The sequence below is a fragment of the Hyalella azteca genome, unplaced genomic scaffold, assembly GCF_000764305.2.
Source record: "Hyalella azteca isolate HAZT.00-mixed unplaced genomic scaffold, Hazt_2.0.2 contig10021, whole genome shotgun sequence".
NCBI classification, from domain to species: Eukaryota; Metazoa; Arthropoda; class Malacostraca; order Amphipoda; family Hyalellidae; genus Hyalella; species Hyalella azteca.
Window position 1 is genome coordinate 177,480 of NW_025940074.1, and position 27,660 is coordinate 205,139.

Here is a 27,660-nt window from a genome sequence, read left to right on the forward strand (position 1 = left end):
TAGCGATTATGTTGGCTATAAATTCTTAAGCTCCATTTTGGATTTTCGTTTCGCTGATTGTGATTCCTTCTTTGTAATTAACAAAGTAACTGTTAAATACGCAGGTTATATTATTATCCTTGTACGTACGTTTAGATGAATAACAACAGACTCCTGCGTTTCGGAATGATTTCCTCGAAATGAACTGGCAGCACTGGACGGGATGAGAAATGTCCCCAAGCAAATAACAGGACAAAGGAAGAAATGTCTCAGAATAAAGTTATCAATCCTGACAGAAATTGTGTTCCAAAATTTAAAACACAGATCACAGGTATTATGGAGCGATATCGGACTGCAATATATAAAACGAGACGTAACGTAGCGATATAAGACATTATATTATATTACGACACAGAACATTCCATTACTAGACGTGATTAAGGATTCTGAACGCGCTGATTGAAGATTAACAAGTGAATTGCTTGATTTTGAATGAACAGTTGGGCAGACTCTGTGATATTTGGCTGCCATAACAACTTGGCTGCTACATTAGTGGGTTGACTTAGAATAGAAGTGTCGGCACTGAAGAAATAGGCCCTTGGCCTGTTGCCGATTCTTGTACTTTTCGTGACTTGATTCTTAAGGGATCCAGCCTTTGGAACCCGATCTTTTCATAACTGACTATTGATTTCTATAACTGAAGATTGAATTGGCGTTGTAGGGCAAACAGAATAATATATATATGAAACAGAATAATACATATATCTCTTTCTCTCATATCGTATTGTATATAATTCACTTAAATTATCGCAACTAACGAGGATGGTACGAGTTCAGGGTGGGTTCGTGATGGCATCAACGTAACAATGAAAAGCAGTACAGATTCATGTTGCGAATTTTTTTAGAATATACAGTGCATGGATCAAATATCGTTTTATAGGAAAATGGCAAGGAGACGATAAAATCATGCGTATGACATATAGTGGCAACTGGACTGACAGCTTGCATCTCGACAAAAAGTCCAAGCAGCATATAAAAGGCTGATGGATATGACGATTTCGACAAACTCCACACACAAAGTAGGAGTTGTACTGAAGTATAACGAAATTAATGGATTAATTAAAACTGATTAAAACTAAAACACTGGATCAATTAAAATGCAAATGGCAGAGAACGGAGAAATAAAATAATCATGGTTATATCGTAAAGAACGAATCTTCATGCGGTCCTTGAGACGATGTCAAGTCGTGTGCGCATGAGGTGTCAAGATTTCGCGCGTCACTCACCTGAAGAGGTTGCACAATAAAACGGCGGCTACCAGGAAGACATTTATTGGCAAGAACATTATTGCATGCATTAGACAGCAGCGCGATTGCTAAAAAATAACCTCATCAAATAGAGTCTGCTTATTATGTCTTGTTAATCTTTGAAAGACGAGGATAAGGCGGTTTTAGGTGCGTGAATTTTGCTAGACCGGAGAAGCCATACCTCATAAACATCATTAGCGGAGCTGACATATCTTTCCTTTCTTCCAGTACTGTGGTCAACACAAGTTGATGCTTGGAGTGAAGTTTGCAAAATCTTCTAACGTCATAAATTTTCCCGATAATTTCGAACAGTTTTAAAACACAGCATTAGCAATGAATACATCCTTCAGTCACATTTGAAGACGAAAATTTCACCTCGGAAGGCTGCTTTCCTAGTTTTCCACGTTTACAGTATCATGACGCGTCGGCAAACTTTCAGCCTTCGTAGCTAATTTAGACATGAATTTGTTTTAATTCATTCAACAAGTTTGAAACCATAATTTACATCGGATTCTTCACTTGGTAGGGAAGAAATAGACTTCTGCATCACACTCCATGCATAAGTCAGTATCATCTCTGCTCTATATCATCCATTACGAATGATTGGAAGGCTGGAGACCTGATGTAGAGGAAATTCATCTGGCACGGCAACAGCGGCCAATCTTCATTGGTCCACAGCGCCACGTCAGCAGTTACGTAGCCAATTAGTACACGTATAGGTAGCCTTGTCGTTAGCTCGTTGGAACTCGTGGGAGGTGGAACGCGCACTTCTTGTTTCCACTCTCGTGTAAGCTGTAGTTACTCTTAGTTCTAACGTCAATCTGAATTCACTTAGGCCAGATTGGTGCTCATGATAGTATTTTCTGACCAATCAACTAGGTTCCCTTGTCTGTTGAAAATAAGCTAACCTTGGCTCCGGCTCCTATCGAATGCTTGCCATATGAACGCAAATAACCATAAACCGGTGATTGTTGGCCCCGTGCTCCTTGTTACAGATAGACCTGACTGGCCACCAAGGGGCTACTCATCCACGAGTAACACGTCCTGGCTCCATATCCACAACCTCGTCCTCATCCTCCCCTACCTGACGCTCTAGCTGAGGTTGCCTTACCTGCATCCCGGAGCCTTACCTGCATTCCGGAGCCTTGCCTTGCATCCTGGTGGAACCTTGCATTCTGGTGGAACCTTGCATCCTGGTGGAACCTTGCATCCTGGTGGAACCTTGCATCCTGGTGGAACCTTGGGAACCTTGCATCCTGGTGGAACCTTGCATCCTGGTGGAGCCTTGCATCCTGGTGGAACCTTGCATCCTGGTGGAACCTTGCATCCTGGTGGAACTTTGCTACCCCGGCAATCTTGCTACCTCTGCCGTTCAAGGGCACCTGCAGCCTGGCCTCCTTTATTTTTTCTGCTTGATTTCTATTAATTATTAAATGCTAAGTAAGTTACGCGTGTTTCGATTTGCGTCCCGTGGCGAGGCCTGGTTGCGTTAGTGCGACTGCGGAAAATTCCTTGGCTGAACTAACCCTGGACCGGCAGTAGTGGTCCTGAATTTCTTTACACCTGACACGCCCTCTAGACGCTGATCGACAGCCACTCGTCCAGTCCCATAACGGCGCCTAAGGTAATGTTGGCACAAATTTTTAACAAAGGACACGCGAGTTTGCCTTTGATTGTCAGGAGCAATTGTTGTCTTGCATCAATTGGAATGCGAGCAGTGCAATATAGTCAATATAACCTGCCATCGAAAAACTCATAAAACCCTCAAATAAACTGTCCCACCCCGTTTAGTGAATAGAAACATATCATTTAGTCAGTAAATAATTTACTTAGTTCCTATACTGATGGTTTCCGTACACTTAATAGCATTAAATTTTTTCCCTGAGATATATGAAAATACGAAAAAAATGAGAGATCAGCTTATGTTATTCCTTCATTTATTGATTCGACCAGTTGAAGATTGCTCCTAACTGAAATAAAACACTCTGTTCCTCAACAAGAAAAATACAAAAGATTAACGTTGGCGGTACGATCGTTGGTTGATTCACTTGAAAATATTTTTACATTGTACACTATTTTTCCTGGTAGTAATCAAAAAACATTGACAAGAGGAGCGACTGAAGTTCAAAGACGTCAGAGTTAGCGTTATCAGTGGATAGTGGCGAGCTATATAACTCCAGCAGCGCTCCTTATGGCTGCAGAGCGTCGTAGTGACTCGAGTCTCGACGAAGATCATTCACCTTCGAAGAGTTCAGCCGTCAACTGTCAAGCACTTGCCCAAAATCAATTCGCATCGCCACAATGGTAAGCGTGTTTTCCTCTAAAGGTGTTTTTTTTCAATTTGCACAATCTGTATAGATATTATTGTTAACGATTATGTTTGTCATTAATATTGTGGTATAGAAATGACTTCATATGGTTTAGCAGTCTTTCGTACTAGTACGTAGATAATTTAATGTTTATAGTCTTCGTTCTTACTGTTCAACTTCGGCGAAATTGCACTTTTAGCACCTCCACAAGTCTGGTACATGTGAGTTTTAAATACAGTCCAACTACTCAAATATTTGCTGTAATCACTAGAGAGCCTAAGTAGTGTGAACAAGTAAAACCTTATACTTGGAATTCGACTGGTCCCATTCCCCTCATGATTTTTTAAGTGTTTTTAGAATGCTGGTAATGGACACTCAATCTATATCATAGTTTAAAGTTAGCTTCGTTATTTGAAACCTTGAGTGCCTGAATTCGAGCAAGAATATTTTCCGGGTTGTGTCGAGAACTGTCAACTACAAAAATACTACTGTAACAATTCAGTCTTGTGCTTAGGTACATTTAAGGCATCGCACAAGCAAATAAGTCATGTCTCGATAAATTTAGCCAAGTTCTCAGAAAAACTAACGCCAGTTACTTTTATCATTTCTAAAGCATAATTGTAAATTGTTATAAATCAATTGCACTGCTTCACCAAAACCGAATCTATGCTTAAGGCCCATTGATCATTGAAAGAGTAAAAATATTCATGTTTTAGTTTTATTTAGAAGTCTCAGCGAAATAACGTAGCTCGCATCCTCCTAGTTCGCCCGAGCATCTCTGCTGCTTCTCCTGCTGGCGGTGAATCAAAGTCCGGCCAGTGCCACCGACTACGACGTCTGCCCGAACTTCGTCGACTGCTATTGTAGTCCTGATGAGAACAGCATCACCACTCCTAGCAAAGAGGGCGCCCTAGAATCTTGTCTGTCTTTCCTACACCAAAAGAAACTTCTCAGGTTTAAGCAACTGAACATCTTAATGGCTAATAAAGACCTAAGTTTGACTGAAAACTTACTAATGGATATTCAGTTCGACGAGGTCTCCGTTTACGAGGCAAACATCACTGAATTTAATGAGAACTTTTTGGGTGCTTCCCGGGAAACGGTCCAGGATGTCAATATTCTTGGCAGCAAACTCGAAATTTTTCCAAAAATTAATTCGAGTTCGCTGGTTCGTTTTTTGACTGAAGAGACGAGTCTTCTGGACATCCCCAGTGACGCCTTCCAGCTCACTCCACTACTGAAGGTCGGTAGCCAGCGTTGGAGTTCGCATTGAACCCTAAATGAAGACACAAATATTGGCATTATACATCATATTAACACCTATTTAATAAAAAATTGTTGGTTAGTGAACTTAATTCAGCAAATATGTTGATTGAATCTCAGAAAAGTTTCCTTTTTAGAAAAGTTAAAGAAAATATTAAATGAACGAGATGGGGAAGAACTTAGGTTTTATGGTGGGCATTTACGAAAAGATCGCAACACATGGCTAAGAAAATAATGCAAGTTATTGCCGCATTTGATAATTTTTTGAGGGAATTCCTATTTGGTTTCATTTTCAGTCTCTACTGTCATTGCATTGCTTATAAAGTTCAGGGCTGAAAGGTTCTTAATTTTAAATGTTCACTTACGTTAAGACTTGGAAAACATTCGCTAGGTCATGACCTTCGAGAGCAGGAACAAAAGAGGGAGAAGATATTTAATCAGTTATGAAATTTAAGATTTAATATTTCAAATCAAAATATAAGTAAAATTTATTGCATTTGCTCAATTAATTAGGTTCTAAACTGTCAATGGTTCTTAATATTATTGTAGGGAAGAAAATAAACTCTCAGCGCTGTAGTTACTTCACTTGACATACATAGGTGGCTTCATTGGTCATTAATATTTTCAATTATCTCCTCAACCTGTTTTACCTGAAGGAAATCAAGCTTATTGGCACTAAGTTCGAGCTGCTAACCATCAACTCGGGGGCGTTCGAGCCACTGACGCACCTGGAGACGTTCTACCTACATGCCGTTCAGAAGTTCCATCTCGCCAAAAACGCCGCCAAAATTTCTTCTCCAGCCTTCAAGCTCTTCGAAGCCTGGGGCCGCATGAGCGCTGAACCTGGTGCCTTCTCAGGTACTGAAGATTCGTAACAATAACATCCTTGACGTATACTATTCTCTCTGTGTGAATGCATCAGATGTTAGGTATATATTTTGGTAGTTACTAGATATTATAGTAATAATTTACACACAGTCCAGCTCATTGGTGGTCGAGGAGATAATGATTAAAGTAACTGTTGTTATGAATGAAAGAAGCGCTGATAGTTTCGGAGTCGATGAAGCTTATGAAACAGAGTTCTAGGCCTGTATGAAAATTTGAAGTCAAATGCTTTTGTTTATTAATGATAATTCTTACTCATTTCTCCGAGCCGCATTCCATTTTTAGAGAAGTTACCAGTTTTTCCTGTCTCTGCCAAGGATTTTCAAACGGAAGTGCGCTGATCATAGACTCATACGAAGGGCTGTGGAGCCACGACATCTTCTACGACCTGCTGTCCCCCGGCACCACGATCCGCACGATTAGCGGTAAGGAAATAACAATATAATCCCAGCCAATTTTTCAATCATGCTTGCGGTGTCAGTATCACCATACAAGTTCAATCGGTTCATTGCCCTGAACATGCGCGAGGCAAACAATTAAATTGATCATTATTACGAGCTCAAATCTGTTGCAAAATTGGAAGTGACCCTTTAAACATAAAAAAAGAGCTACCGTGAATAATTATGTGACATCTTAGTTACGTAAGCTACCTAAGACCTATAGGTAACATATTATGAGTACTAATTTGAATTTCTGAGAAAATGACAGTCAATGTGGATACTTTTTGTCACCCATATTCGAGCAAACGGTGAGTGCTACAGTAAAGAATCACTCTTTGTTCTCCCAACAGCTCAAAATTGTAACTGTGACGTAGCCTGGATTAGGTATAGCAGCTTCCGCCCTCAAGTGGTAGACGTCCGCTGCTTAAATCAGTACGCATCTCTACCCAGCTCACTTGCGTATGTGAACTTCCCGTCCTGCACCATCGGGGACCTCGACCAGACCATGCTAGAAAACTGTTACTGAAAAACTTGTCTGATAGTTCTTCCTCTTACATACAATAATTTGTTGAGGTCCTCTTCTGTGTGTATATATTGCTGCCTTAATTAATGAAGTCATTGCATTGAAGTCCACCACTATAACCACATCAAACCAGTGCTGAAAAAATTGGTGGTAGAAATAGGGGAGTGTGACATGGGGGACAATGCGACACGTAAATTATCTTATTTATAAAAGGGTACAACACGTCTCTCTCTGCCACGTCAATCAATGCAATTGACTTGTAAGTTATTGCTACGTCGAACTGCTGTTGGATATTCCCCTTCAATATATGAAATACGAGTAATTGACGTGTCGCACTGCCCGTCATTGGAACTTTTAGCTCCCTTTCATTCGAATTTTTAAATATACGTTCAGAAGAAAGATTTTCTGGGTTACCTAGCTCTTTCTAATACGCATGTTCTATCATTTCCCTTGTACGTACATTTAGATGAATAACGCCATAATAATCGAAATAAACCGCGAGCACGAGATGGGGTGAGAAATGTGTGTGCCGGAAAGAATGAAAAGACAAAGTCGTATACGGTATAGTATGGAAATGGATAGGAAAGGATAAAATCCTGTACATGAAAGTGACAAAAAACTGGGCTGCCAGCTTGCATCTCAACAAAAAGACCAAGCAGCAAGTAAAACGCTACGGGAAATGACGCTGTCGACACACTCAACACTCGAATTTGAAGTAGGACTGAAGCTGAACGAAATATTGAACCTCACAATATTCTCTATGAACTGATTATTTTAAGAACTTCGAGGTCATGCTACCCAGGCAGCATTATACAGCAGCTTTTACGTATGGCCAAGCAGTTTTGCAATTTTAAAGTACTAAAGCGATATACTACGATCTTTTTCGACAAAGGATGATGATAACGTGATGAACTGGTCGCTATTTCATCACTGTGTGGCGGCATCCCAGAGGGTCAGACAATCTAATGCAGTCAGTTTGTTGATCTCATTACTAGAGGCTAACTCAACCTTCCTATAACTTCCAGTTAAATTTTACACCAACAAATTCATTTGAAGATTTATAAGGTATCGAAAAGAGAACAAAAAATTTCAGTAGTAGTCTACTCTAAAGAGTCGGTGATTGGAGCTGATCTCTAAACAACTAAATAGCAGTAGACGATTCTAGCTGTAAACGAAATATTTAGTGGATTCAATAAACTGGAGCAAAAAGCGATTTAAAGGCACGGTACAGACAGTTGACACTAATGTCGGCACACAAATGTGAAGACGGTGAATAAATAAATAAAAAAAATAACGGTGAATGAAAGTGGCGGCATCAAAATAATAAGGACGATTTACAAATTGGCATCGACCGAGAGAAAAGGGTGGAAGTAGTGATCGTCGGGCTCTGAGTAGAGATTTGGATCATTTGGTCGTACTTTATTTATTTGGTTGAGGACATTCAGTGTTTTGCACGTTGTAGCGTGTTAATTAATTAATAGTTCTCTTGTACACTTTTCACACATCCTGTTCGCATGAGACCTGCGTGTCGTACACAATTTACCTGCAGTCGATTTCGACGATTTGGTTTGCATCTTGAGTTTTAGTTTGGTGCTGGCACGCGAGTATATAGAAGGAAATAATTGGCATGTGCTTTAATTGTGAAGAAGCATCTGACTCTGTACAAATTATCTTCTGTCGGTCCCTATTTTTGAATTAAATGATTTTACTACTCAGTTATACCTTATGTATAATACTAATTTTATGTTACCATTTTACTACTGAATGTTTATTGTTTCTCTATAAATCGATTTCAATATGAAATATGAAACCGATATGACCAAAGCGTTCTTCTTTGGACATGATTGAGGTGTACGTACTTTGTGCATGAAGAATACAAGAAATTCGCTGCATTTCAGTCAACAAAAATGAGATAGTTGGCACAGAATTGCTTGAGGCTGAGCATTGAGCATACATCTTAACAATATAAGGTCCTTACAATCGTTCGTACTGGATGCTCACGTACAGTAATCTACAAGCATACATAAATACAGACTAATGCGTGGAGTCAGTTCCTAGGAGAAGAAGCCTATGTGAGTTATTTCATCATACATGTTGGACAAATTAGATAAAATTAATGCATGCCCAAATGAGCTCTTAATGCTGTGAATTTACAGAAACGTTCATGGAACAGAAACCCTGATAAGTTGCGAAAGATGCCTTCTGAGGTGTAATTTTCGGCTTTAATAGCGATTGAAGTAGTCTTTGCTTATCATGTAATCTAAACTATTCAATGTTACCGGAAAATTTATGACGTTAGAAGATTTTGCCAACTTCACTCCAAGCATCGACTTCTGTTGACCACAATACTGAAAGAAAGGAAGGATATAAACGACACACTAATGGCTTAGTGTATAGCGCAGAAGGTGCTTCAGATTTTCAGTTGGCCAAAGTTACCGTAACCATTTAAGGCAAGTTATTTTAGAAATGAATCGTTCATAGAAATATTTAGAGCTCTGATGTAGTCGACGTAATAGAATGTATTTTAGACATGTCCATGGTGATGCCCACGTCGACTGTTATTTTCGTCTTTTATACGCCATCAGACCAGCAGCAACGGTCCTCAATAACCATTACCATTCGGTCGTGGTACTGCTGATGGCTAACTGCGGCAACACTTAATGAATGCGTTACTTGAACGGTAGTACAATTTTTCGCCTGTAACGAGAAAAAAAAATAAAATGCATTACAAAGTCAATTCCTTAGCTCCGCTTTTGATATTTATGAAGAGTGGATTCTCCGGTCCGGCAAAACTCACAAACTTGCACCTTAATTAAAATGAAGTTTTTAACAATAAGTGGCTCTCAGGTAACCGTTGTTTTATTGTTACTGCCTCTTCAAGTAAGTGAAAACTCACTTCGAACTCACTCAACAGTTCGAAGAACTCTTGAGCGAGTCAAGAGTTCGAAGAAGTTCGTTTTCTTCTACAGGTATGAACTCTTGACACCTCAAGCGTGCGAAACTTGATATCACCTCAGGGATCGAATGAGGTTTCGTTCATCGTTATATAACCATAATGCATTTTATATCTCCGTTTTCAAGCTTTATTGCATATTAATTAATCTAACGCTTGTAGATTTTCTATTTTCTATTTTCAGTCCATCCTAATAATATTGATAAAAAGTTATTATGCGCTTTAAATTGAAAGAATAAGTAATTATAGGAAATTTGAAGAGCAGTCTTAAGAATTATGTTGCAATTAAATGTCGGCTCCTCGCAGCTTATTCAAGAGTTGAATTTGTGGCCCACAGCTGCGACCCTGTGCGCCAATCCGCACTGCACATAATTTCCCCATGATCGACGTAAGATGTATTATTAGCAGGAAAATTATCTAAATACTAGAAGAAAGAACAGACATACAATTATTAAGCACATAATAAGTGCAGATTGAAATTAGGAGAAAACATGAATGAAACTATAAATTTCTTGAATATAATGTCAGGTATAGGGATATTGCGAATAATAAATTATTTTTCTCCTTTCAACCGCTGAAAAAATTTCACAATGCGCTTCGATACGAATTTCTCAATCCACAGGTTGGACGGAAGCTCAACGAATGAGAAAATATTAAATGCAATTCTAATATTCGCGTGCAAAGCAAATGAAATGCAGCCGATTCGAAATCAGCAGTGATGAAGTTTTTGGATTAAATTCAAATTTAAAGCTGTAGCAGTAAAAGCAAAATTCACTCATTAACCCGGTAGCAGTATTTTTTTTACGAAATCGAGTGTCAGTCAGTTATCAGAAGCGTATTGAGATTCTAAAATATAACAGCACATGGATATACAAAACAGGTCTCCCTTCACTCATGCCGTAACGTAATTCTAGGACCGACTAGGCTTCAGCCGATAAATCATAACGCTCAGTGCAAAGTTTTTCTGGGTCTGCTTGCCCACCCGATCGAAATCACCCTATACGGTCAGAATCTCCATTCCGACCTCATATACAGGGTCCGCCATATTTATGGCAACGCATGTTTTTTGTTATTTCTCAATGAAACAAATAGGTGCATTGTTTTTTTTTTCTTATTGGATGAGCTAGTAGCCAAGAATTACCTAAACAATTCTCAGACATATTTATTCAATATGACCACCCTTACTTTTAATGACAGCCTCCAATCTACGCGGGAAAGCTTCACAGGAGACATCGCAGCATTTCTTGAGGGATCAAGGCCCATTCTCGTGTCAATTTAAACTTCAAACTATCCAAAGAATCATAAGGTGTTCTGCAGACCCTACTCTCTAAAATAGCCTGCTCAGAAAAGTCGAGAGGATTCAAATCAGGGCTTCTTGAAGGCCATTCATTTTTGCTAATGAACGCTGGGATGTGACCCTGAATCCAGTTTTGGGTCATGTTTGAGCCATGTGATGGGGTAGAGTCTTGTGGAAAACTCCATGGTGAGCCGTTGAAGTGTTTACGGGCCCAAGGTTACAACACAGCTTCCAAAATGTCCGAAATGTATCGCTGACTGTTCAATTTCACTCCTGAGGGGACAAAAACGAGTGGGGACCTCCCATGCAGTGGCGGTTACCGGCGGCCCAAACCATCACGGACATGGGATTTTGACGTCGTGTTGCTGTTCTGGTTGCCACAGATCCATCCCGACTCCAAACTCTGTCATTTTGACGGTTAACGCTTTGTTCAATGTAAAAATTTTTCTCGTCACTGAACACCAAGTTGGGCAGCGTGCTATCCTCAATAAGATCCAGAATGTGCTGGTATTTTTCGAGCCTCTTTCGTTCATGACGGTCTGTTAGTTCATGCCTTGTTTGCATCTTGTAAGGGGAGGTTTTGAGGTCATCTTTGAGGACTCTACGCATTGATGTCAGACTGACTCCTGCTTCTGCAGCCAATTTTGCAGCTGAGCAACGAGGGTTTCTCCTCAACTTTTCCCTCGTGTTTTTGACCAATTGTTTTGTTCGGACACTTCGTTTCCTTCCTTGACCAGGTCGATCGCATGTTTCACCAGTTTCCTTGAATTTTTTTACTACCGCCCACACAGTTTCACGACGAATTTGGAGCTTTTTTGCAATGGCTGAATTACTCTCGCCCTTTTCATGAAGGGTTACAATTGCATTTCTATCTACTGCCATAAGTAATAGTAAATTTAGACACCTTAGACTTCTGCAATATAAAATAGATGAATTAATATATGATATTAAGCTTCATTATAAAAGAAAAGTCTCCTAGAAACCAATTTATTTTATATAGCAAACATCCGTTGCCATAACTATGGCGGACTCTGTTTGGTCGCCTGAGAGTAAAAGAAGGCTTGGTCAAGCTAAGTTTTACATAGCCCTTTAAGCCCTGGTGTGACGAATTCGTCACACAGAAAATAAAAGCTTCTACCGAGAGTAATTACAGGTTTAGAGTCTAACCGCGAGTGTGACGGTAGCGTCACATGTTGTGAACTCGTTCGAGTAAGGATTTTACACAGTCGAGTTTTGAATTTTAAAAGTTTATTTAATTAATGAAAACAGAACAAGGAACTTTGGGAGGAAGCAGCAACGACGCATCCACATATAGTTGAGATTTCATTTATTTTAAATTCATTAAAAGGCTGCAAACTGCTCTTCTGGTAACAGCGCAGAAGTTAGGAAGGTTTTGGTTCCAAAGCAGGCTTAGTTCCGAGCGGGGCAAAATGCGAGGTCTTCTGGTCAAGTCTCCTTAGCGCAGTGAAGTAATCATGACGCCAGATGACGTACACGTGACGTAAAAGAAATATCGTCGCAATGGGAAAAGGCGCATCCACTGCAGGACCCGAAACTTGAATGTTGATACTAGAAAGGAATACAAATTTTATCAGACTTGTCTAAGGATCGATCAGGCAAAACTAATGACACGATAATTTCAGGATTGGCACAAAGATATCAACACATTAAACCAACCTGAGGTTTTTAATGCCCAGTGAATTGATTAATTCTATTTGATGAAGCGAATGAAGAATTTAATTTTAGAAATCCAGAGGAAATCAGTAGGAGGAGTAGGAAGTTGGACGGAAGAAGACAGTAAGAATAGTTAGAGGTTTTACTGCGTGTTGAAAGAAGAATAAAGACTTAAATTAGGATGGCAAAAACCGTAACAGTATAATAAACTGCCGACGCAAATTGCACATGCCCATTTCTTGTAAATNGTACACAGAGACTGCGAACGCGCGCTCCTCTCTCGACCACTGCATGGTCGCAACTGAACTGAGTGGACGAAAAACTTCATAGCCCGCGCACCATATTGCGCATGGCGCCACCTTCCTAGGACTAATGGCCGCCACGTGGCGCGCAATTCAAATAAGTAAGTTCCCGCGCCGCACCCTGTATTTATAAAGCGCTACCTCAGCATCGGGTTACGTGATAAAGGTTGTGAAGGATGAGTAAGACACAGCTGTCTAGATAACATATCTTGATAGATGGGGTGGTTATACATAAGAGTTATGATACAGCGGTATAAGCTACAGTGTCGAGTTGACCGTAAGGTCGGAGAACTCAACCGCGACGCGTTACATCGCGGAGCCGAAGACCACCACTGCCCTGGATGTAATGGACCATCATAATTCCAGCCTTCCGGAACGTAGCCTATAACACTTCTGGACAATCATATCCAGGCCGTGCGTCGAACCAGCCCTCGGTCGAACGGCCACTCGTCGAGGAACGATAAATTTTGGAACAGAACTATGCTATCTGAAACCTAACCTCAGATGCGGTGAGCGTAATATTATGTAATTTAACGATGCCTGCATGGTAGTCATATTCGATCCGCGGCCTGGTGGTGCACGGCAGGTTTTATGCAAGGCCGAGGAGGACAAAGCCAATTGATTCACGGCTGATTGGTGGATGTCCGGAGAGATCCAAGGCGTTCGATTCATGGCTTTTTGGGGCACAAAATTTGTGGTGCACGGCTGCGCTCCCATTTAGACTTCGGCTTCCGCCCACAACTAATGTCTTGATCGCGGGATCTATCACGTGATGTCTTCCAGATGCTGACTCATGTCTAGTACTTTTCCATCAATCTCTATCAGGTCAAGTGAATATTACGTCTCAATTACATATGATCTAATCATATAATATAATTATAATGATTATAATGAGACTCCAGATTGTCACCGGACACGGACCCTTAAATTTCGACATTCGACAACCCAAGATTTGGGCATTTGGACCAACTACCTCCATATAGATGTAAGCCACATTATTTCGAATAGATTTTTGATCCTTCTTATGCTTCATTATATTTATATTAACATAAAAATTCCCTGTATCGGGGACTACCATGATTTTTCAGAGAACTTTTTGTCTTGTGTTCCACATGCTTCTGTCTTGTAATCCACGAGACGCCACCTGGTGCCCATACAGTTGCCAAAATTGAGTGGACGAGCATGCCTGCGTTTGAGTCTCAGAAGTAATTACACAATAATTATCAGAACATTCGCACTGATTGAACTGCAAGCAGGGTAATAATCATACAACCTGCCGTCAAAAAGGAGTCCAATGCTTCCTTTGATGCTTGGTTCCTAGACTGTTGGTTTCAAAGCACCTGTAAGAATTGAATTATTTCTGTAATTTTAAGAAAATTTGAAAAATATAAGTTGTGCGTATCGTATTCTCTTGTTTGTTGCCTTGGGCACATGTTATTGCAATTAACGGAATTAAAATGCGCTTTTGATCCACAAGAAGAAAAATTCAAAAGATTGATGTTGCGTGTTCGGTCGTTGGATGCTTCACTAGAAAATATTTTTCCTTTGTACAATATTCTTGCTGGTAATAACCATAAACATTGACAAGAGGAACGACTGAAGCTAAAAGACGTCAGAGTTAGCGTTATCAGTGGATAGTGGCGGGCTAGCTATATAACTCCAGCAGCGCTCCTTTTGGCTGCAGAGCGTCGTAGAGACTCGAGTCTCGACGAAGATCATTCAACTTCGAAGTTTTTCTGTCGTTAAGTACTTACCCGAAAATCAATTTGCATCTTCACAATGGTGAGCGATTGTGTTCAGATGGGGGTGTTTCTTCAATTTGCACCATCTGTTATGAACAATTATTTTTGTCATTAATGCCTCCACATTTTGTTTGTAAATAATACCTTATACATTAAGTATTTTTACTTCCATAAGTCTGGTATTAAGGACACGTATACCCGCTGTTTTGGGTATTTCGGAGATCATTTATCATCGCATTTCGCCGGAGATCATTCACCTTCGAAGATTTCGTCGTCAAGCACTTACCCAGAATCATTTCTCATCTCCACAAGGATGAGCGAGTGTTTTCCTTTAAAGGTGTATTTTTCAATTTGCACAATCTATTGTTAACGATTAGGTTTGTCATTTAATATTGTGATATTGAAATGACTTAATATATGGTATAACAATCTTTCCTACGAGGGCGTAGATAATGCTTATAGGCTTCATTCTTAGTGTTTAGCTTCGGCGAAATTGCACTTTTTGCACCTCCGCAAGTCTGATATTAAGGACTCGTATAGCCACCTGTTTACTGTTAAGACAGGCAGAATCAGCCACATGTGAGTTTTAAATATAGTCCAACTACTAAAATATTTGCTGCACTCACTATAGAGCCTTGGTAGTGAGAACAGTCTAAACCCTACTTTGAATTCGACTGGTCCCATTCCTCCCCCATGATTTCTTAAGCGCTGCTAGAATGCTAGCTAGTAAAGGACAATCTATCTATATCATAGTTTAAAGTTCGCTTCGTTGTTTTAAACCACAATTGCTTGAGTTCGAGGAAGAATATCTTTCAGGTTGCGCCCAGCACTGTCATACACATTACTGAAATACAACGGTAACGATTGACAGTCCCTTATTTAGGTACATTTAATGGATCGCACACGCAAATATGCCACGTCTTGTTAGATTTTGACAACTTTTCAGAAAAAAAATTATCACCTTGAAAAATTACGATCACTTCTACAGTATAATTGCAAGTTCTTATGAATCAACCGCGTTACTCCAGCAAGAGTTGAATCTATGCTTAAAAGGCTCGTTGCTCATTGAGAAAGAGTTATAATATTTATGTTTCAGTGTTATTTCAAAGTTTCTACTAAATAACGTATCTCGTGTCCTCGTAGGTTGCCCGAGCATCTCTGCTGCTTCTCCTGCTGGCGGTGAGTCAAAGTCCAGCCAGTGCCACCGACTACGACGTCTGCCCGAACTTCGTCGATTGCCATTGTAGTGACGATGTTAACAGCATCGGCATTTTTAGCGATGATGGTGCCCTAGAATCCTGTTTGTCCTACTTACACGAAAATAAGCTTCTCAGGTTCAAGAAACTGCACCTCTCAATGGCCAATAAAAACCTGAGATTGACTGAAAACTTACTGAAGGATATTCAGTTCGACGAGGTCTTCGTTTACAGGGCAAACATTGTTGAATCCAATGAGAACTTTTTGGGTGCTTCCCGAGAAACGGTTCTGGATATCAATTTCTTTGGCTGCAAATTTGAAGTCTTTCCTAGAATCAATTCCAGTTCACTGGTGCGTTTTGTGACTGAAGAGACGAGTCTTCTGGACATCCCCGGGAACGCCTTCCTCACTCCACAACTGAAGGTCGGTGGCCATCATGAAAGCTCGTATTGATTAAAAATAAAAACAAGTACAAAAATCGTAGAAGTACGAACAAGCCAAGTATTAAATAACATCTCAATTAATATAATTCAGAATTTGAAATTAATTACTGAAATTCTGGGTGTAATTCCATTATAAGTTGAGGTAAAATATTTTGTAATGATCTAGAATTCTAGATCATAATTAATGGGAGGTCGTCAAAATGGTTGTCAGTAATAATTATGATCGTGTTAAACGAACTAATCGATGAGGCTAAACCAGAAGAAATAAGCAACAGTTCCATGAGTGTTTCATATTTTATAGATTTTATTCATGGTCTTTACGTATTTTCAGACACTATTTCAGTGGAAAGTCTTATGTTATTCTTCAAGAACTTGGACTCTTGCAAAGTCTGAGCAGATCGAGCAGTACCGCTAGTAGTTCCATTGTTCTAAAACGAATTGTATATTCGTTTAAAATAAATAAATCTTAAACTTATCAATATCGATTTCACTGTGAATCTATGTTTTTATTTTCACGTTTTTTCTCCAGGAAATCAAGATTCAGGGTGGGACGTCCAACCTGACTCTCAATTCTGGAGCCATGGAGCCACTGTCTCACCTGGAGCAGTTCAACCTTTTCGGCGTGTCAACCGTTCATCTCGCCACGGACTCGTTTAAACTCTCTTCACCAACCTTTAAAATTTTCAACAGCACGGCCAGAATGACAGCCGAGTCTGGAGCATTTTCCGGTACAAAAGTTTAGAAAATATATTAAATTTAGAGTAAAAATCCTCCCAACGACAGACTTTGGGTTCACAATGTTGTTTAAAAAATAAATATTTATAATCATGATTGCTACGTTCAAGGGAAATGTTGATATTTCAAATTTTTGCGAAACTCGTTGACGAGTTCTACATTTCGGCTGACATGCACTCTTGTCTAATTTGGCAGCTGCAACGAGGAAATGATATGCGCCGCCTCGACAAACTTTCATTTTAATTACTTTGTATTATTAAGTATATTCCATAATTATTCCCGTCTCCACAAAGGCTTTACAAACGGGAGTGCGCTGATAATAGTGGATTTCATTGGGCCGTGGACCCACGATGTTTTCTACGATTTGCTTTCTGGAGGTGCAACCATCACCACACTTGGTGGTGAGTGCAACTACTCCGATTTAGAAATTAAAACATGCATGCGGTGTTGTAATTACAACTAAAGGGTTCATCTGCTCGAACTGATTAGAATAAGGCTAAGCTGATACATTGTTTTGTGATAGTTTTAGATTGAAGTCATTCAATTCATGATTCATGTCGAATTTACGAATTCCTCAAAAAAATTATCAATAACTTTACTATTGTCGCCTTGTATTAAAACATACAAGGACAAGGAGGAGTCTCTGGAACTAAGTAATGAAGTTCTTTTGAATTATTAATCGAATTATTTGAAATTACCGACATTATTCCTCGCTCGACCCATTAAACGAGCGGTGGCCTCTAATAAGTGTGCTATAACTCAATGTTTTTTCTTCACAGGACAAAGTTGCCAGTGTGACATGGCCTGGATTCGGTACAGCAGCTTCCTACCCCAAATGGCAACGGTCCGGTGCGTATCAAACGACTTCCAACATCCTTACCCTTTGTCGGCAGAAACTTTCGTGGAGTGCCCTATTGCAGATCTTGACCAGGACATGCTTGCGAACTGCTTCTGAAAAACTCACGCCTGGCGAACTTCATTGTTTGATGTCATGGAAAGCGTATTGAACTCTGTTGATGTTGAAAAGGTGTTGATGACCTTGTTATGATGACGTGAATTATTCTTTAGGAGCAGACAGCCTGTGGTTTGACGAGGTTTCACAACTATCAGCCATTATTTACGCGGCTTAAATCAGAATATTTTGATAACAATAGGCCAGTCGAATTGGCACCCTCAAACGAGCATGTAAACCTAGTGATCACCGTCGTTCAGCGGAAACTACAGTATTCAATCTCGTTAATAATTACTATAGGTATTTTGGTACGAGCAAGTACCCTGTACAATATTTCGTTGGAATGAGTGAGAGTGTACACGGTTCCTTGTGCTGTGCATGTTCTATGTGTGCGTCGTCTAAAGCATGGTTGAAATATGTATTATTTCAACCATGGGGTTGAAATATGTGTTATTTCAACCATGGGGTTGAAATATGTGTTATTTCAACCATGGGGTTGAAATATGTGTTATTTCAACCATGGGGTTGAAATATGTATTATTTCAACCATGGGGTTGAAATATGTATTATTTCAACCATGGGGTTGAAATATGTATTATTTCAACCATGGTCTACAGCACCTAAACTTAACACATGCTCGCTGGAAGTTAGGCTATCAGTTACATGCGTACGTATATGCTGTCTTGCCTGAGGTTATTGCATTACAAGAAATTATTCACTTCTCATATTTAATTCCATTTAAAACCTAAGTCTTTTCTATTAAAGTTTTTGATTTTTATTTCGAAGATTTAAATTGCATAAAATTTTCAATTTTCATATAAAAAATATGTTTTTGTATCCCAAGTCTTGAAAAATCTAATCGATTATTTTCATTTTCCTCGATCGACCTCATTTGGACTTCACCAATTTATTGACCAATTGACTTATGTCCTCGACCTCCCAATCGAAAATGAAGCGAAACTTAGTGGTAGAATAAATATAGTGGTAGAATAAATAGTGGTAAATATAAAATAGAATAATAAATTTATAAATATAATAAATATATAAATGTACAGAATTGAAGACTGCAAAGCTCAACATTTCTCACTAATGAAAAGGTTCAATTATGCCTGAGGCTGGCTTTGCAATCAATAATTATGCATTGTAAAATGTTAAAATAATCACTGTGACGTTGGGATATACCTGGTATATAATCCAGTACGCATTCATATGTAAAGGTGATAAGATATTTAAATTTTTTATTTCTACATTCGCAAATTAACTCAAATTGTAATAGCAGCCACAAATACTAAGAAAATTCCCTTTCAACTGTTAATAAGTCCGAGGACCTTGGTATGAACAATTCGAGCAGCCAAATTTACTTATTTAAAATCCAACCTGATCAAAACATATAGTAAAATTACTAAAAATAATCAATATGAAGCTGTTTTTTAGGGTTTTGTTTGGAAATATGCAAAGCTCTGAAGTACATCAACTCGAAGCGACCAACACTTCGGTTGTCGAACCTCCTACTGAAGGCAGCAACCTCCACCTCGATCCCAAGCTATCAAAATTCATTAGCTTTTTGTCAGTTCATTTTTGGGTTATTCGTTGAGTACAAATTTGTAATGTCCTTCGTCAGAGAAAAAGGGTTGATTTAAAAATGACAGGTTTATCTATTCGTAGAAAATAAACAGTGAAACGAGTCCTTGATTGAAAAATAGGTATGTTTCAATTGTCATGCATGAACAGCAATAGCCTAAATTTTCATTCGTAATAACTTTTTCTATACAATTTATACATTTTACATTATAACACTGGCCAATCAGAAATGATTAGCTGAAATAGAATTCAGTAGGTTGTTTCGCCCACAAGTGGAGGTAGAGGCAACCTACTTCATGCCATCGTAGCCAACTCCTCAAGTCTGAGGGCATGGGGCACGAGTCTGACCCTCAATATAATGAATGATGCGAAATATTATTACCCACGGAAGTTATGTCAACACAAAAGCTCTAAAAATCTCTCTGAAATCACAAGAGGAATAGCAAAAATTGGTATGGGAAGTAATAAATAGCTTTTCTGTCTGAGAATAAAACTAAAGACAAAATTAATAGGAGTGAATTTTATTCCCCCCTGATATTATATCCTACTTAAATTTTTGTTCCTATTTTTATTTTCAAAATTACCATCAATGGTATAAATGTGAGCGGGAGCATGGTTGAAAATTAATAATTAGGAATGTTTATTGTTGATCTCGAACCGGAAGAGCATATAATGAAGCGGCCTGCTACTAAATGCCTCATATGGCATGAGCTCGCACGATGCACTGGTGGAGTTGCCTGCCGCGGGACTTTTCCCGGCTTGACGACGATATTTTTCCGGGATTTCAGGTTTGACGGGACGGGATCAAACGATTTAGCCTTTTTTGTTATTGCGCTTGGCTGGCAAAAGTCTATGATTGTCTTAATTTTTTTTATTATATCAATGTAGATAATGCGATTTGGGCCGTTTAATGATTTAAAATTAAATTAAAAACATTAAATTCATGCTTTGCGAATTAAAAATTTACTAATAAATGCAAATATCAATAAAGGCCCTTTTGGGCCTTTTTGTGAGCTGATCTGGCCGTTTTCTCCTGCCGCCATATGGCAATTATGGAAAATATGAAACTTTCAAACTTCTTGCATTTTTTTTCCTCTCGGAATTTTGTTTTGCTCAAGATGAAATTTTTGTTTTGCTCAAGATGAAATGATTTCGTTTTTTTTTTCATAGTCTTAGAGAAATTTTTCGAAATTTCGTTTTGCTCATTTAAATTTCGAAACGTAACTGTGTCAAAACTTTTGATTAGGTAGTAACACTGGCCAAGTGCCACCTAATTCGGGCTACACCATGTTTAAACCATGTGGTTACATCCAGCTGCCAACTCATACGAATAACCATGGATGACAGAGCTGATCAGAGTGCATCCCTTTTGTAAAGAGTAGTAAATTCAATAGTAATTTCTGTGGTTACAACGTTGTTTTGCGAAACATTAAGCCTTTTTACTGTACGGCACCACAAATTTCACTTTGAATAGGTTTATTAATTCCTTCCTACGTTCCTTAATTATATGATTAATAATATTTCCTACGTTCCTTAAATGGCAAATGATTTTTCAGCAAATTGCCTTAGTCTAGGGAAGGTATTCCATTACTTGGTTCGATTTCTATACTATAAAGTACTTCGCTCCAGTTATGTTAGGCAGTATAATTAATTTCTAGGCATTTTTGATGAATATGAGTAATTTATAGGGTTGACTTATAATATTCATTTTAGTCGCGCAGTGACTATGCGACAGTGCAAACCCATTTCTACCGCATAAATGGGTTTGCGATAAATCAATTTTCATCTTCTGCGTATAAATATTCTACCATTAATACCACCACTTTTTCCAGCTCGATCGAAAAGCTTCATAGTTGTTAGGTAGCAATCGAATCCTAAAAATCGTAGTTTTGACCACAAACCAGCAATATACGATTTTTATTTATGATCGGCGGGTATAACGTATAATTCGCTGTGGCTAGCGGCTAATATGTAGTATTGACGGTATTAGATTGTAAACATAGTGAAATTGATGTAAATTATATTGTCCGAAAGTCTGAAGACAAAATAAGCGCACTATAAACTGTTTTAACTAATTTAAATTCAAAATTTTCTTTATATTTTTAGACGGGGCCGTTTTTGGCCTTTTTGTGAGCTAAGCTGGCCTTTCTATACAGTGCAAGCATACAAGTTGTCCCAGTGCAGGTATACTAGTCGCCAGGTGTGGTTGCCTGCATGAGCCTGCGTTTGAGTTTCAGGATTAATTGTGGACTTGAAATGATTTAAATGCAAGCAAGGCAATAATACTAATCAATTTAACCTGCCTCCAAAAACTTTCAAATAAACTGGCCCACCACGTGCGTGAAAAATATTACCGCGCCTATCTACTAGAACCAACAACAACATAGCATGTTTTACGATTTTTTTAAAGGGGTCATGGTCTAAAAGCGAAAATTTTTGCTCTTTTTCATTCTTTTATCTCGTTTGATTTCTTAAAGCTGCAGAATAGACGCGTCGGAGGCAGTAAATCGCATGAAAGTGCGTGCTTAATTTTTTTGCGTGAGGTTCCTTTGAATAAAAATGATTCATAAATAAAAAAATAATTTAAGAAAGATTACTTTGAGAAAAATTTTTTTAAAGCATATTATTCGCGTTAAATTGGACAATAATGAATCATGCAGCGCATGATGGTACCCTCAATAGCATATTCGTACCTTAAATTTTCAATCCATTTCATTTACTTAGCTCTCCAAGATAATTGAAACTGCTATTTATTTGCCTCATTTGAAATTTATCTTCTCTTTTAATTTTCAAACTACAAAATTGCGAGAAGTATCATTCGGTCCGTAAAAAGAATATCTACAGGCTAAACAAGCATTTTTTCTGATTTATATATTGTTTGGATTATATATCGTAAAGGTAGAGGAGAGGGGGTGGGCGGGGTGAAAAATTGAGAAAATCATCTTAAAAAAATAAAAATAGGAAAAAAATAGCCTCTAGGGTCGATAGATATTTGCATTGCGAATATTCCTATCGAAGTTGTAGCTCGTAAATTATAAAAGGAGATTCATACACTTACAATAATTGAAAAACTCCTTTACGCTTCTACGAAAATTTTGAAATAAACCAAGAAATCTGCTTGTTGTATTTCCTTTTTTATTAATTCGTACACGTGAAGCCGAATTAAATCGCTAAATCCGCAACAATAGAAACACAAACGATAAATATTTATTATTTTTGCTAGCATCTCCATGAGCTGCTACACTGCACATGTTACTCCGAACACCTAATAAATAATGTACCATAAAATTATATATAAATAATAAATAATTATAATAATAATCCTCCCTCCGAAAATAATACCTCCTCCCTCCGAACACCTCCGAAAATAATTCTATAGAATTATTATTTCGAATTATAGAATTATTATTTTATATTTTCCCAATAGAATTATTTTCGAGCGCTAGCTGGTTTGTCCTTGGAAATTAGTTAATTTTTTCGCTCGTAGTGACTAACGTAACGCATCTCACGTTACGATCATTCATCTTCGTAGATTGTTATATTCAAGTCCGTCTTCAAATTCCACTCAATAAATTCGCACTTCGACAATGGTGAGCGAGTGTATAATCTTAGAGATGTTAATTTAATTTGTACAATCTGTTATTAAGAATTATGGATATAAAGTTACAGCTTAAAAATAATAATTTGAAATTATATATTCATCTTCACTATGTTTGCTTAGATGCGTTTCTACAGGTTTCTTTTTTGTTTTTAGTTTCGGTATTTTTTGTTTTTTAGTTTCGCTAAAATCGCACTGTTTATCAACTACATCTTTAGGCTTGCATAAAGCAAGTATTAAGTGACACGTATCTCTGCTCTTAACTGTTTTCTCAATGGAGAAGATCGGCCACAACTCGGCCACATGCAAGTCTTACAACACTCCAAAATATTTGCTGCACGTTCTGCTTAATTGAGTTTATCTCTGCAGTTTAACTGTCCTTCTAGCCTCTGTTGTATGAACAGTCAATACCTGATAATTGAAATTCGACTTGTCAGATCTTCCCCGATGATTTTATTGAAGTGTTTTGTAATGCTATAGGAATGCCTGCACAGTCTGCCTCTACTATATAGACAATAGTTTGCTTCTTTGTTTTAAAACCGAAATGGTGTTGCGTAAAAACATTTACCTGGCTATGCCCAGAACAGTCAGGAACAAAAATACCACGGTAACGATTCATAGTCGTGGCCAATGAATATTTAATGCATAACAAATGCTAAAACATTTAATGCATAATAAATACAAGATTTTCAAATGAAAAGCAACGACTTAGAAAAATTCCGGTGATTTCTGTAGGATAATTGGTTCTTGGTCGTTGACTGCGCTGCTCTACCATGTTAAATTCATACCCATTTGGCTTTATGGCGTTTGAGAAAATGTTATAATATTTAAGTTTCAGTGTTATTTCAAAGATTCTGCGAAATAACGTATCTCATGCTCTTCCAGTTCGCCCAAGCATCTCTGCTGCTTCTCCTGCTCGCGGTGAGTCAAAGTCCGGCCAGTGCCAGCGACTACGACGTCTGCCCGAACTTCGTCGACTGCTTTTGTAGTCCTAATGAGAACAGCATCACCACTCCTAGCAAAGAGGGCGCCCTAGAATCTTGTCTGTCTTTCCTACACCAAAAGAAACTTCTTAGGTTCAAGCAACTGGAAATAAAAATGGAAAATAAAAACCTGAGTTTGAGGGAAAACTTACTGAAGGATATTCAATTCGACGAGGTCTTCGTTTACGAGGCAAACATCATTGAATTCAATGAGAACTTTTTGGGTGCTACCCGAGAAACGGTCCAGGATGTCAATATCCTCGGCAGCAACCTCAAAGTTTTTCCAAAGATCAATTCGAGTTCACTGGTGCGTTTGCTGACTCAAGATACCAGTCTTCTGGACATCCCCGGTGACGCCTTCCAGCTCACTCCACAAGTGAAGGTCGGTAGCCAGTGTTTCAGATCGCTTTGAATGTCAACTTAAACACAAATATTGGCAGGACATCAATCTTTCATATCCTAATTTATATAAAATATTTGAATTTTAATTCAATTAGTTATACGAATCAATCAATCAATTAGAATCAACATGGAGCAATACGAAGTTATACGAATCAATTCGTTATACGAATGTGGGTTGAGTTTAACCAAAAGTTTTACACTTCTTTTAAAATGAAAGTACAATTAATTAGATGCGAAAATGCAGAAGGAAGTTTATTTGGTTCACATTTACGAAGTGAACGCAGCAACATGGCTAAATTTAATTGTTGAAAATACAAGACCTTAATTGCAGGAATTTGATTTTGCGGCAAATTTTATTTTGGTACGCATTTTCAGACCTCATTCATTTTGCTTATAAAGTTCAGGGTGGAAGGGTCATGTTCAGATTCATTAAATTATAAAATTGGAAATAATATTTCAAATTAAGCTCGAGGCTTTTGAATTTACTCACTTAGTTCGATTCATTAGGAGCATCCGCTCTATATATTGTTGCCGGGAAGAAAGTAACTCTCAATACGACTTGACATGGGTCACTCAATTAGTTGTTCTATTATATTCAATTATCTCCTCAATTCCCTAAAGGAAATCAAGATAATTAGCACTCAGCCCAAGCTGACCATCAACTCGGGGGCGTTGGAGCCACTCACTCACCTGGAGACGTTCTACCTCCGAGGCGTACAAGCGCTCCATCTCGCCAAAAACGCCGCCAAAATTTCTTCTGCAGCCTTCAAGCTCTTCGATGCCTGGGGCACTCTGAGCGCTGAACCTGGTGCCTTCTCAGGTACCGAAGATTTGGAACTATTTTATCTATTTACGTATAGTAATCTTTCGATGGAATACATCAGATTTTAGGTAGTTCATTTCCATCTCTTAACTAATATTGTTATTTTATCCAAAATAATTGGCTTTGGCAAAATTGGCAAAATAATCTGGCACATTACCACATTTGCGAGATGTGTCGATGATTGAAGTCACTATTGTTATTTAAAAATCATCATTAGGTTCAAGATAGATGAAATTCACGAAACTGAGTTCCAAGGCATCAAAATAGAGAAAGCCTGTATAAAAATCAAAAGTCAAATGTTAGTCGTACAAAAAGGAAATTAAATTAATATACTAATGCTGATTCATTGAAACTAATTCTTACTCATTTATCTGAGCTGCATTCCTTGCGTAGGAAAACTAACCACTTATTCCTGTCTCTGCACAGGCTTCACAAGTGGAAGTGCGCTGAACATGGAGAAATACGACGGGCTGTGGAGCCGCGACATCTTCTACGATCTGCTCGCTGCCGGCGCTACGATTAGCACGCGTGACGGTGAGAAAATAATCATAGCCGATCATTTAATCCTGCGCAAATAAATCAAATTAACCGATCATCGTCACCAGCTCAAACCCGTTGTAAAAGTTTTGAAAAAAAATTATTAATTTAAATTTGAAATTTTCTTGGAATTATGACTGAGTCACGAATCGTTACCGTGATTTTCTGGACTATAGGATTTCGTCTATTAATTATGTTTGCTCTGCATACTTAATAGATACGTCATAAGTGTTACCGAAATGCTGAAGGTGACATATTAGGAATACAAATTTGAATTTCTCAGAAAATGAAGGTCAAACTGGGCAATTTTTCTTAACCCCGTTAAACAAACAGTGATCACTGCAGTAACAATTCACTCTTCGTTCTCTTTACAGCTCAACCTTGTGATTGTGACTTCGCCTGGATCAGGCACAGCAACTTCCTACCTCAAGTCGAAAAGGTCCGTTGCCACGGTCACACCTACCCTGTCTCACCATCGTCGATGAACTTCTCGACTTGCCCCATCTGAGATCTCGACCAGACCATGCTTGAAAACTGCTACCGAGTAGCTCGTTCTTTAATATAAAGCAATATACTCGGGTTGAATTAATTTATTTCAATGAACTCCATCACAGAAAGTACATCAAATCGGTGACGACAAACCAAAGTTCGTCTTCTACATAAAGTCACATTTACTTCACTTCTTTCATAATGCTCCTCAATTAATCTTACACAAATAAAGAATTTAACGTATGAATTTAGCATCACTGAAAAATCTCAAAGAATTTCCTTAATGGTGATGAAGTATCTACGAATAGTGATCATTTCAAGCCGTCACTGCGCCTGTATGAAAAATTTACTCATTTAATGCTTAAAGGGATTTTGCAGACAGTTGAGTGGCAGAGTTTAGTTACCTTGCTTTAGGTTTTTTTTATATACGTTTTGAGAAGGGATTTTCCGGTTAGTTTAGTTAAATTGTTTTAGAAATATTTATATATACGTTTGGAGGAGGGATTTTCTGGTTGGTTTAGCTACCTTGTTTTAGAATTATTTTTGTATTCGCTTGGAGGAGGCATTTTCTGGACTATAGGATTATGTTTGCTCTGCATGCTTAAGCTTCATTTTAGATTTTCGTTTCGCAGCGCTCGTTCCTTATTTTCAACAATATTAATCCGAAATACTAACGTATATTTTATTATTATTATTTTCCTTCGTGTAATTTCAGATGAACAAAATTGAGCTCCTTTGTAAATTGTTGCAATCCCGCTTTTTCACTTGCGCGTTTAAAACGACACCATGTTAGAGACCGCTAGAGGCACGACGCCCAGTAAGATCATAACTTCTTAAAAACATTACCAGTGAATTGTTTCCCTGCTTCTGGTTGATAGAAATTACTCAATAAAACAACCCCAGAATCTATGTCTTTTCTTGTGTGTGTAAGTAGGCTTCAAAATGTACTTATGTACATTTGACTGTAGTGAGTAAAATACGACCTACTTTCGAACTTTTAAAGCGAACATCTTGCGTTTCATCATGGAAGCAGAGTTGCATTTCACGAGGCATGACTGCTCATTAAAACTGTTAGATTTGTGTGAGGATTGCGGCCAAAGCGACTTGGGTTACACGTAACAGCTGGATCTTTGCGAACAGCTTGCTCTAACTAAATAGGTTGCAAAACTGCAGCAAAAATTATTTCTTAGAAAAGCTTTTCAACGGAATATTTTCTCAGTTGATACGGAGTCAATAATAGTTGTAA

The 27,660-nt window shown here is 38.3% G+C and overlaps 2 protein-coding genes across 4 annotated transcripts; both read left to right on the forward strand.

The window, feature by feature from the left end:
- The first annotated feature begins 3,428 nt into the window (after positions 1-3,428).
- Positions 3,429-27,316, forward strand: LOC108674406. Of its 3 annotated transcripts, none has more exons than XM_047882259.1 (5): positions 3,429-3,590; positions 24,066-24,545; positions 25,187-25,385; positions 25,815-25,922; positions 26,300-27,316. In XM_047882259.1, exons 1-5 carry the CDS (start codon positions 3,588-3,590, stop codon positions 26,431-26,433), a joined length of 924 nt encoding a protein of 307 aa, XP_047738215.1. In that variant the 5' UTR covers positions 3,429-3,587; the 3' UTR covers positions 26,434-27,316. The 3 variants fall into 3 exon arrangements, with proteins under 3 accessions (XP_047738215.1, XP_018017808.1, XP_018017841.1); XM_018162319.2 differs by lacking the exons at positions 24,066-24,545; positions 25,187-25,385; positions 25,815-25,922; positions 26,300-27,316 and adding exons at positions 4,359-4,838; positions 5,515-5,716; positions 6,061-6,168; positions 6,534-7,136 and having other exon boundaries at positions 3,473-3,590; XM_018162352.2 differs by lacking the exon at positions 3,429-3,590 and adding an exon at positions 22,998-23,172.
- On the forward strand, positions 14,617-18,464 carry LOC108674387. Its single transcript, XM_018162329.2, has 5 exons — positions 14,617-14,714; positions 15,818-16,294; positions 16,844-17,042; positions 17,343-17,450; positions 17,829-18,464. Exons 1-5 carry the CDS (start codon positions 14,712-14,714, stop codon positions 18,002-18,004), a joined length of 963 nt encoding a protein of 320 aa, XP_018017818.1. The 5' UTR covers positions 14,617-14,711; the 3' UTR covers positions 18,005-18,464.
- Positions 27,317-27,660: the final 344 nt, after the last annotated feature.

What these genes read in the sequence shown, in the direction of transcription:
- LOC108674406 (XM_018162319.2), top strand. An exon ending in AGCTCACTCCACTACTGAAG is followed by an intron (nt 4,839 to 5,514) that starts GTCGGTAGCCAG and finishes TTTTACCTGAAG; the next exon opens with GAAATCAAGCTTATTGGCAC. An exon ending in TGAACCTGGTGCCTTCTCAG is followed by an intron (nt 5,717 to 6,060) that starts GTACTGAAGATT and finishes GTCTCTGCCAAG; the next exon opens with GATTTTCAAACGGAAGTGCG.
- LOC108674387 (XM_018162329.2), top strand. An exon ending in TCCTCACTCCACAACTGAAG is followed by an intron (nt 16,295 to 16,843) that starts GTCGGTGGCCAT and finishes TTTTTTCTCCAG; the next exon opens with GAAATCAAGATTCAGGGTGG. An exon ending in AACCATCACCACACTTGGTG is followed by an intron (nt 17,451 to 17,828) that starts GTGAGTGCAACT and finishes TTTTCTTCACAG; the next exon opens with GACAAAGTTGCCAGTGTGAC.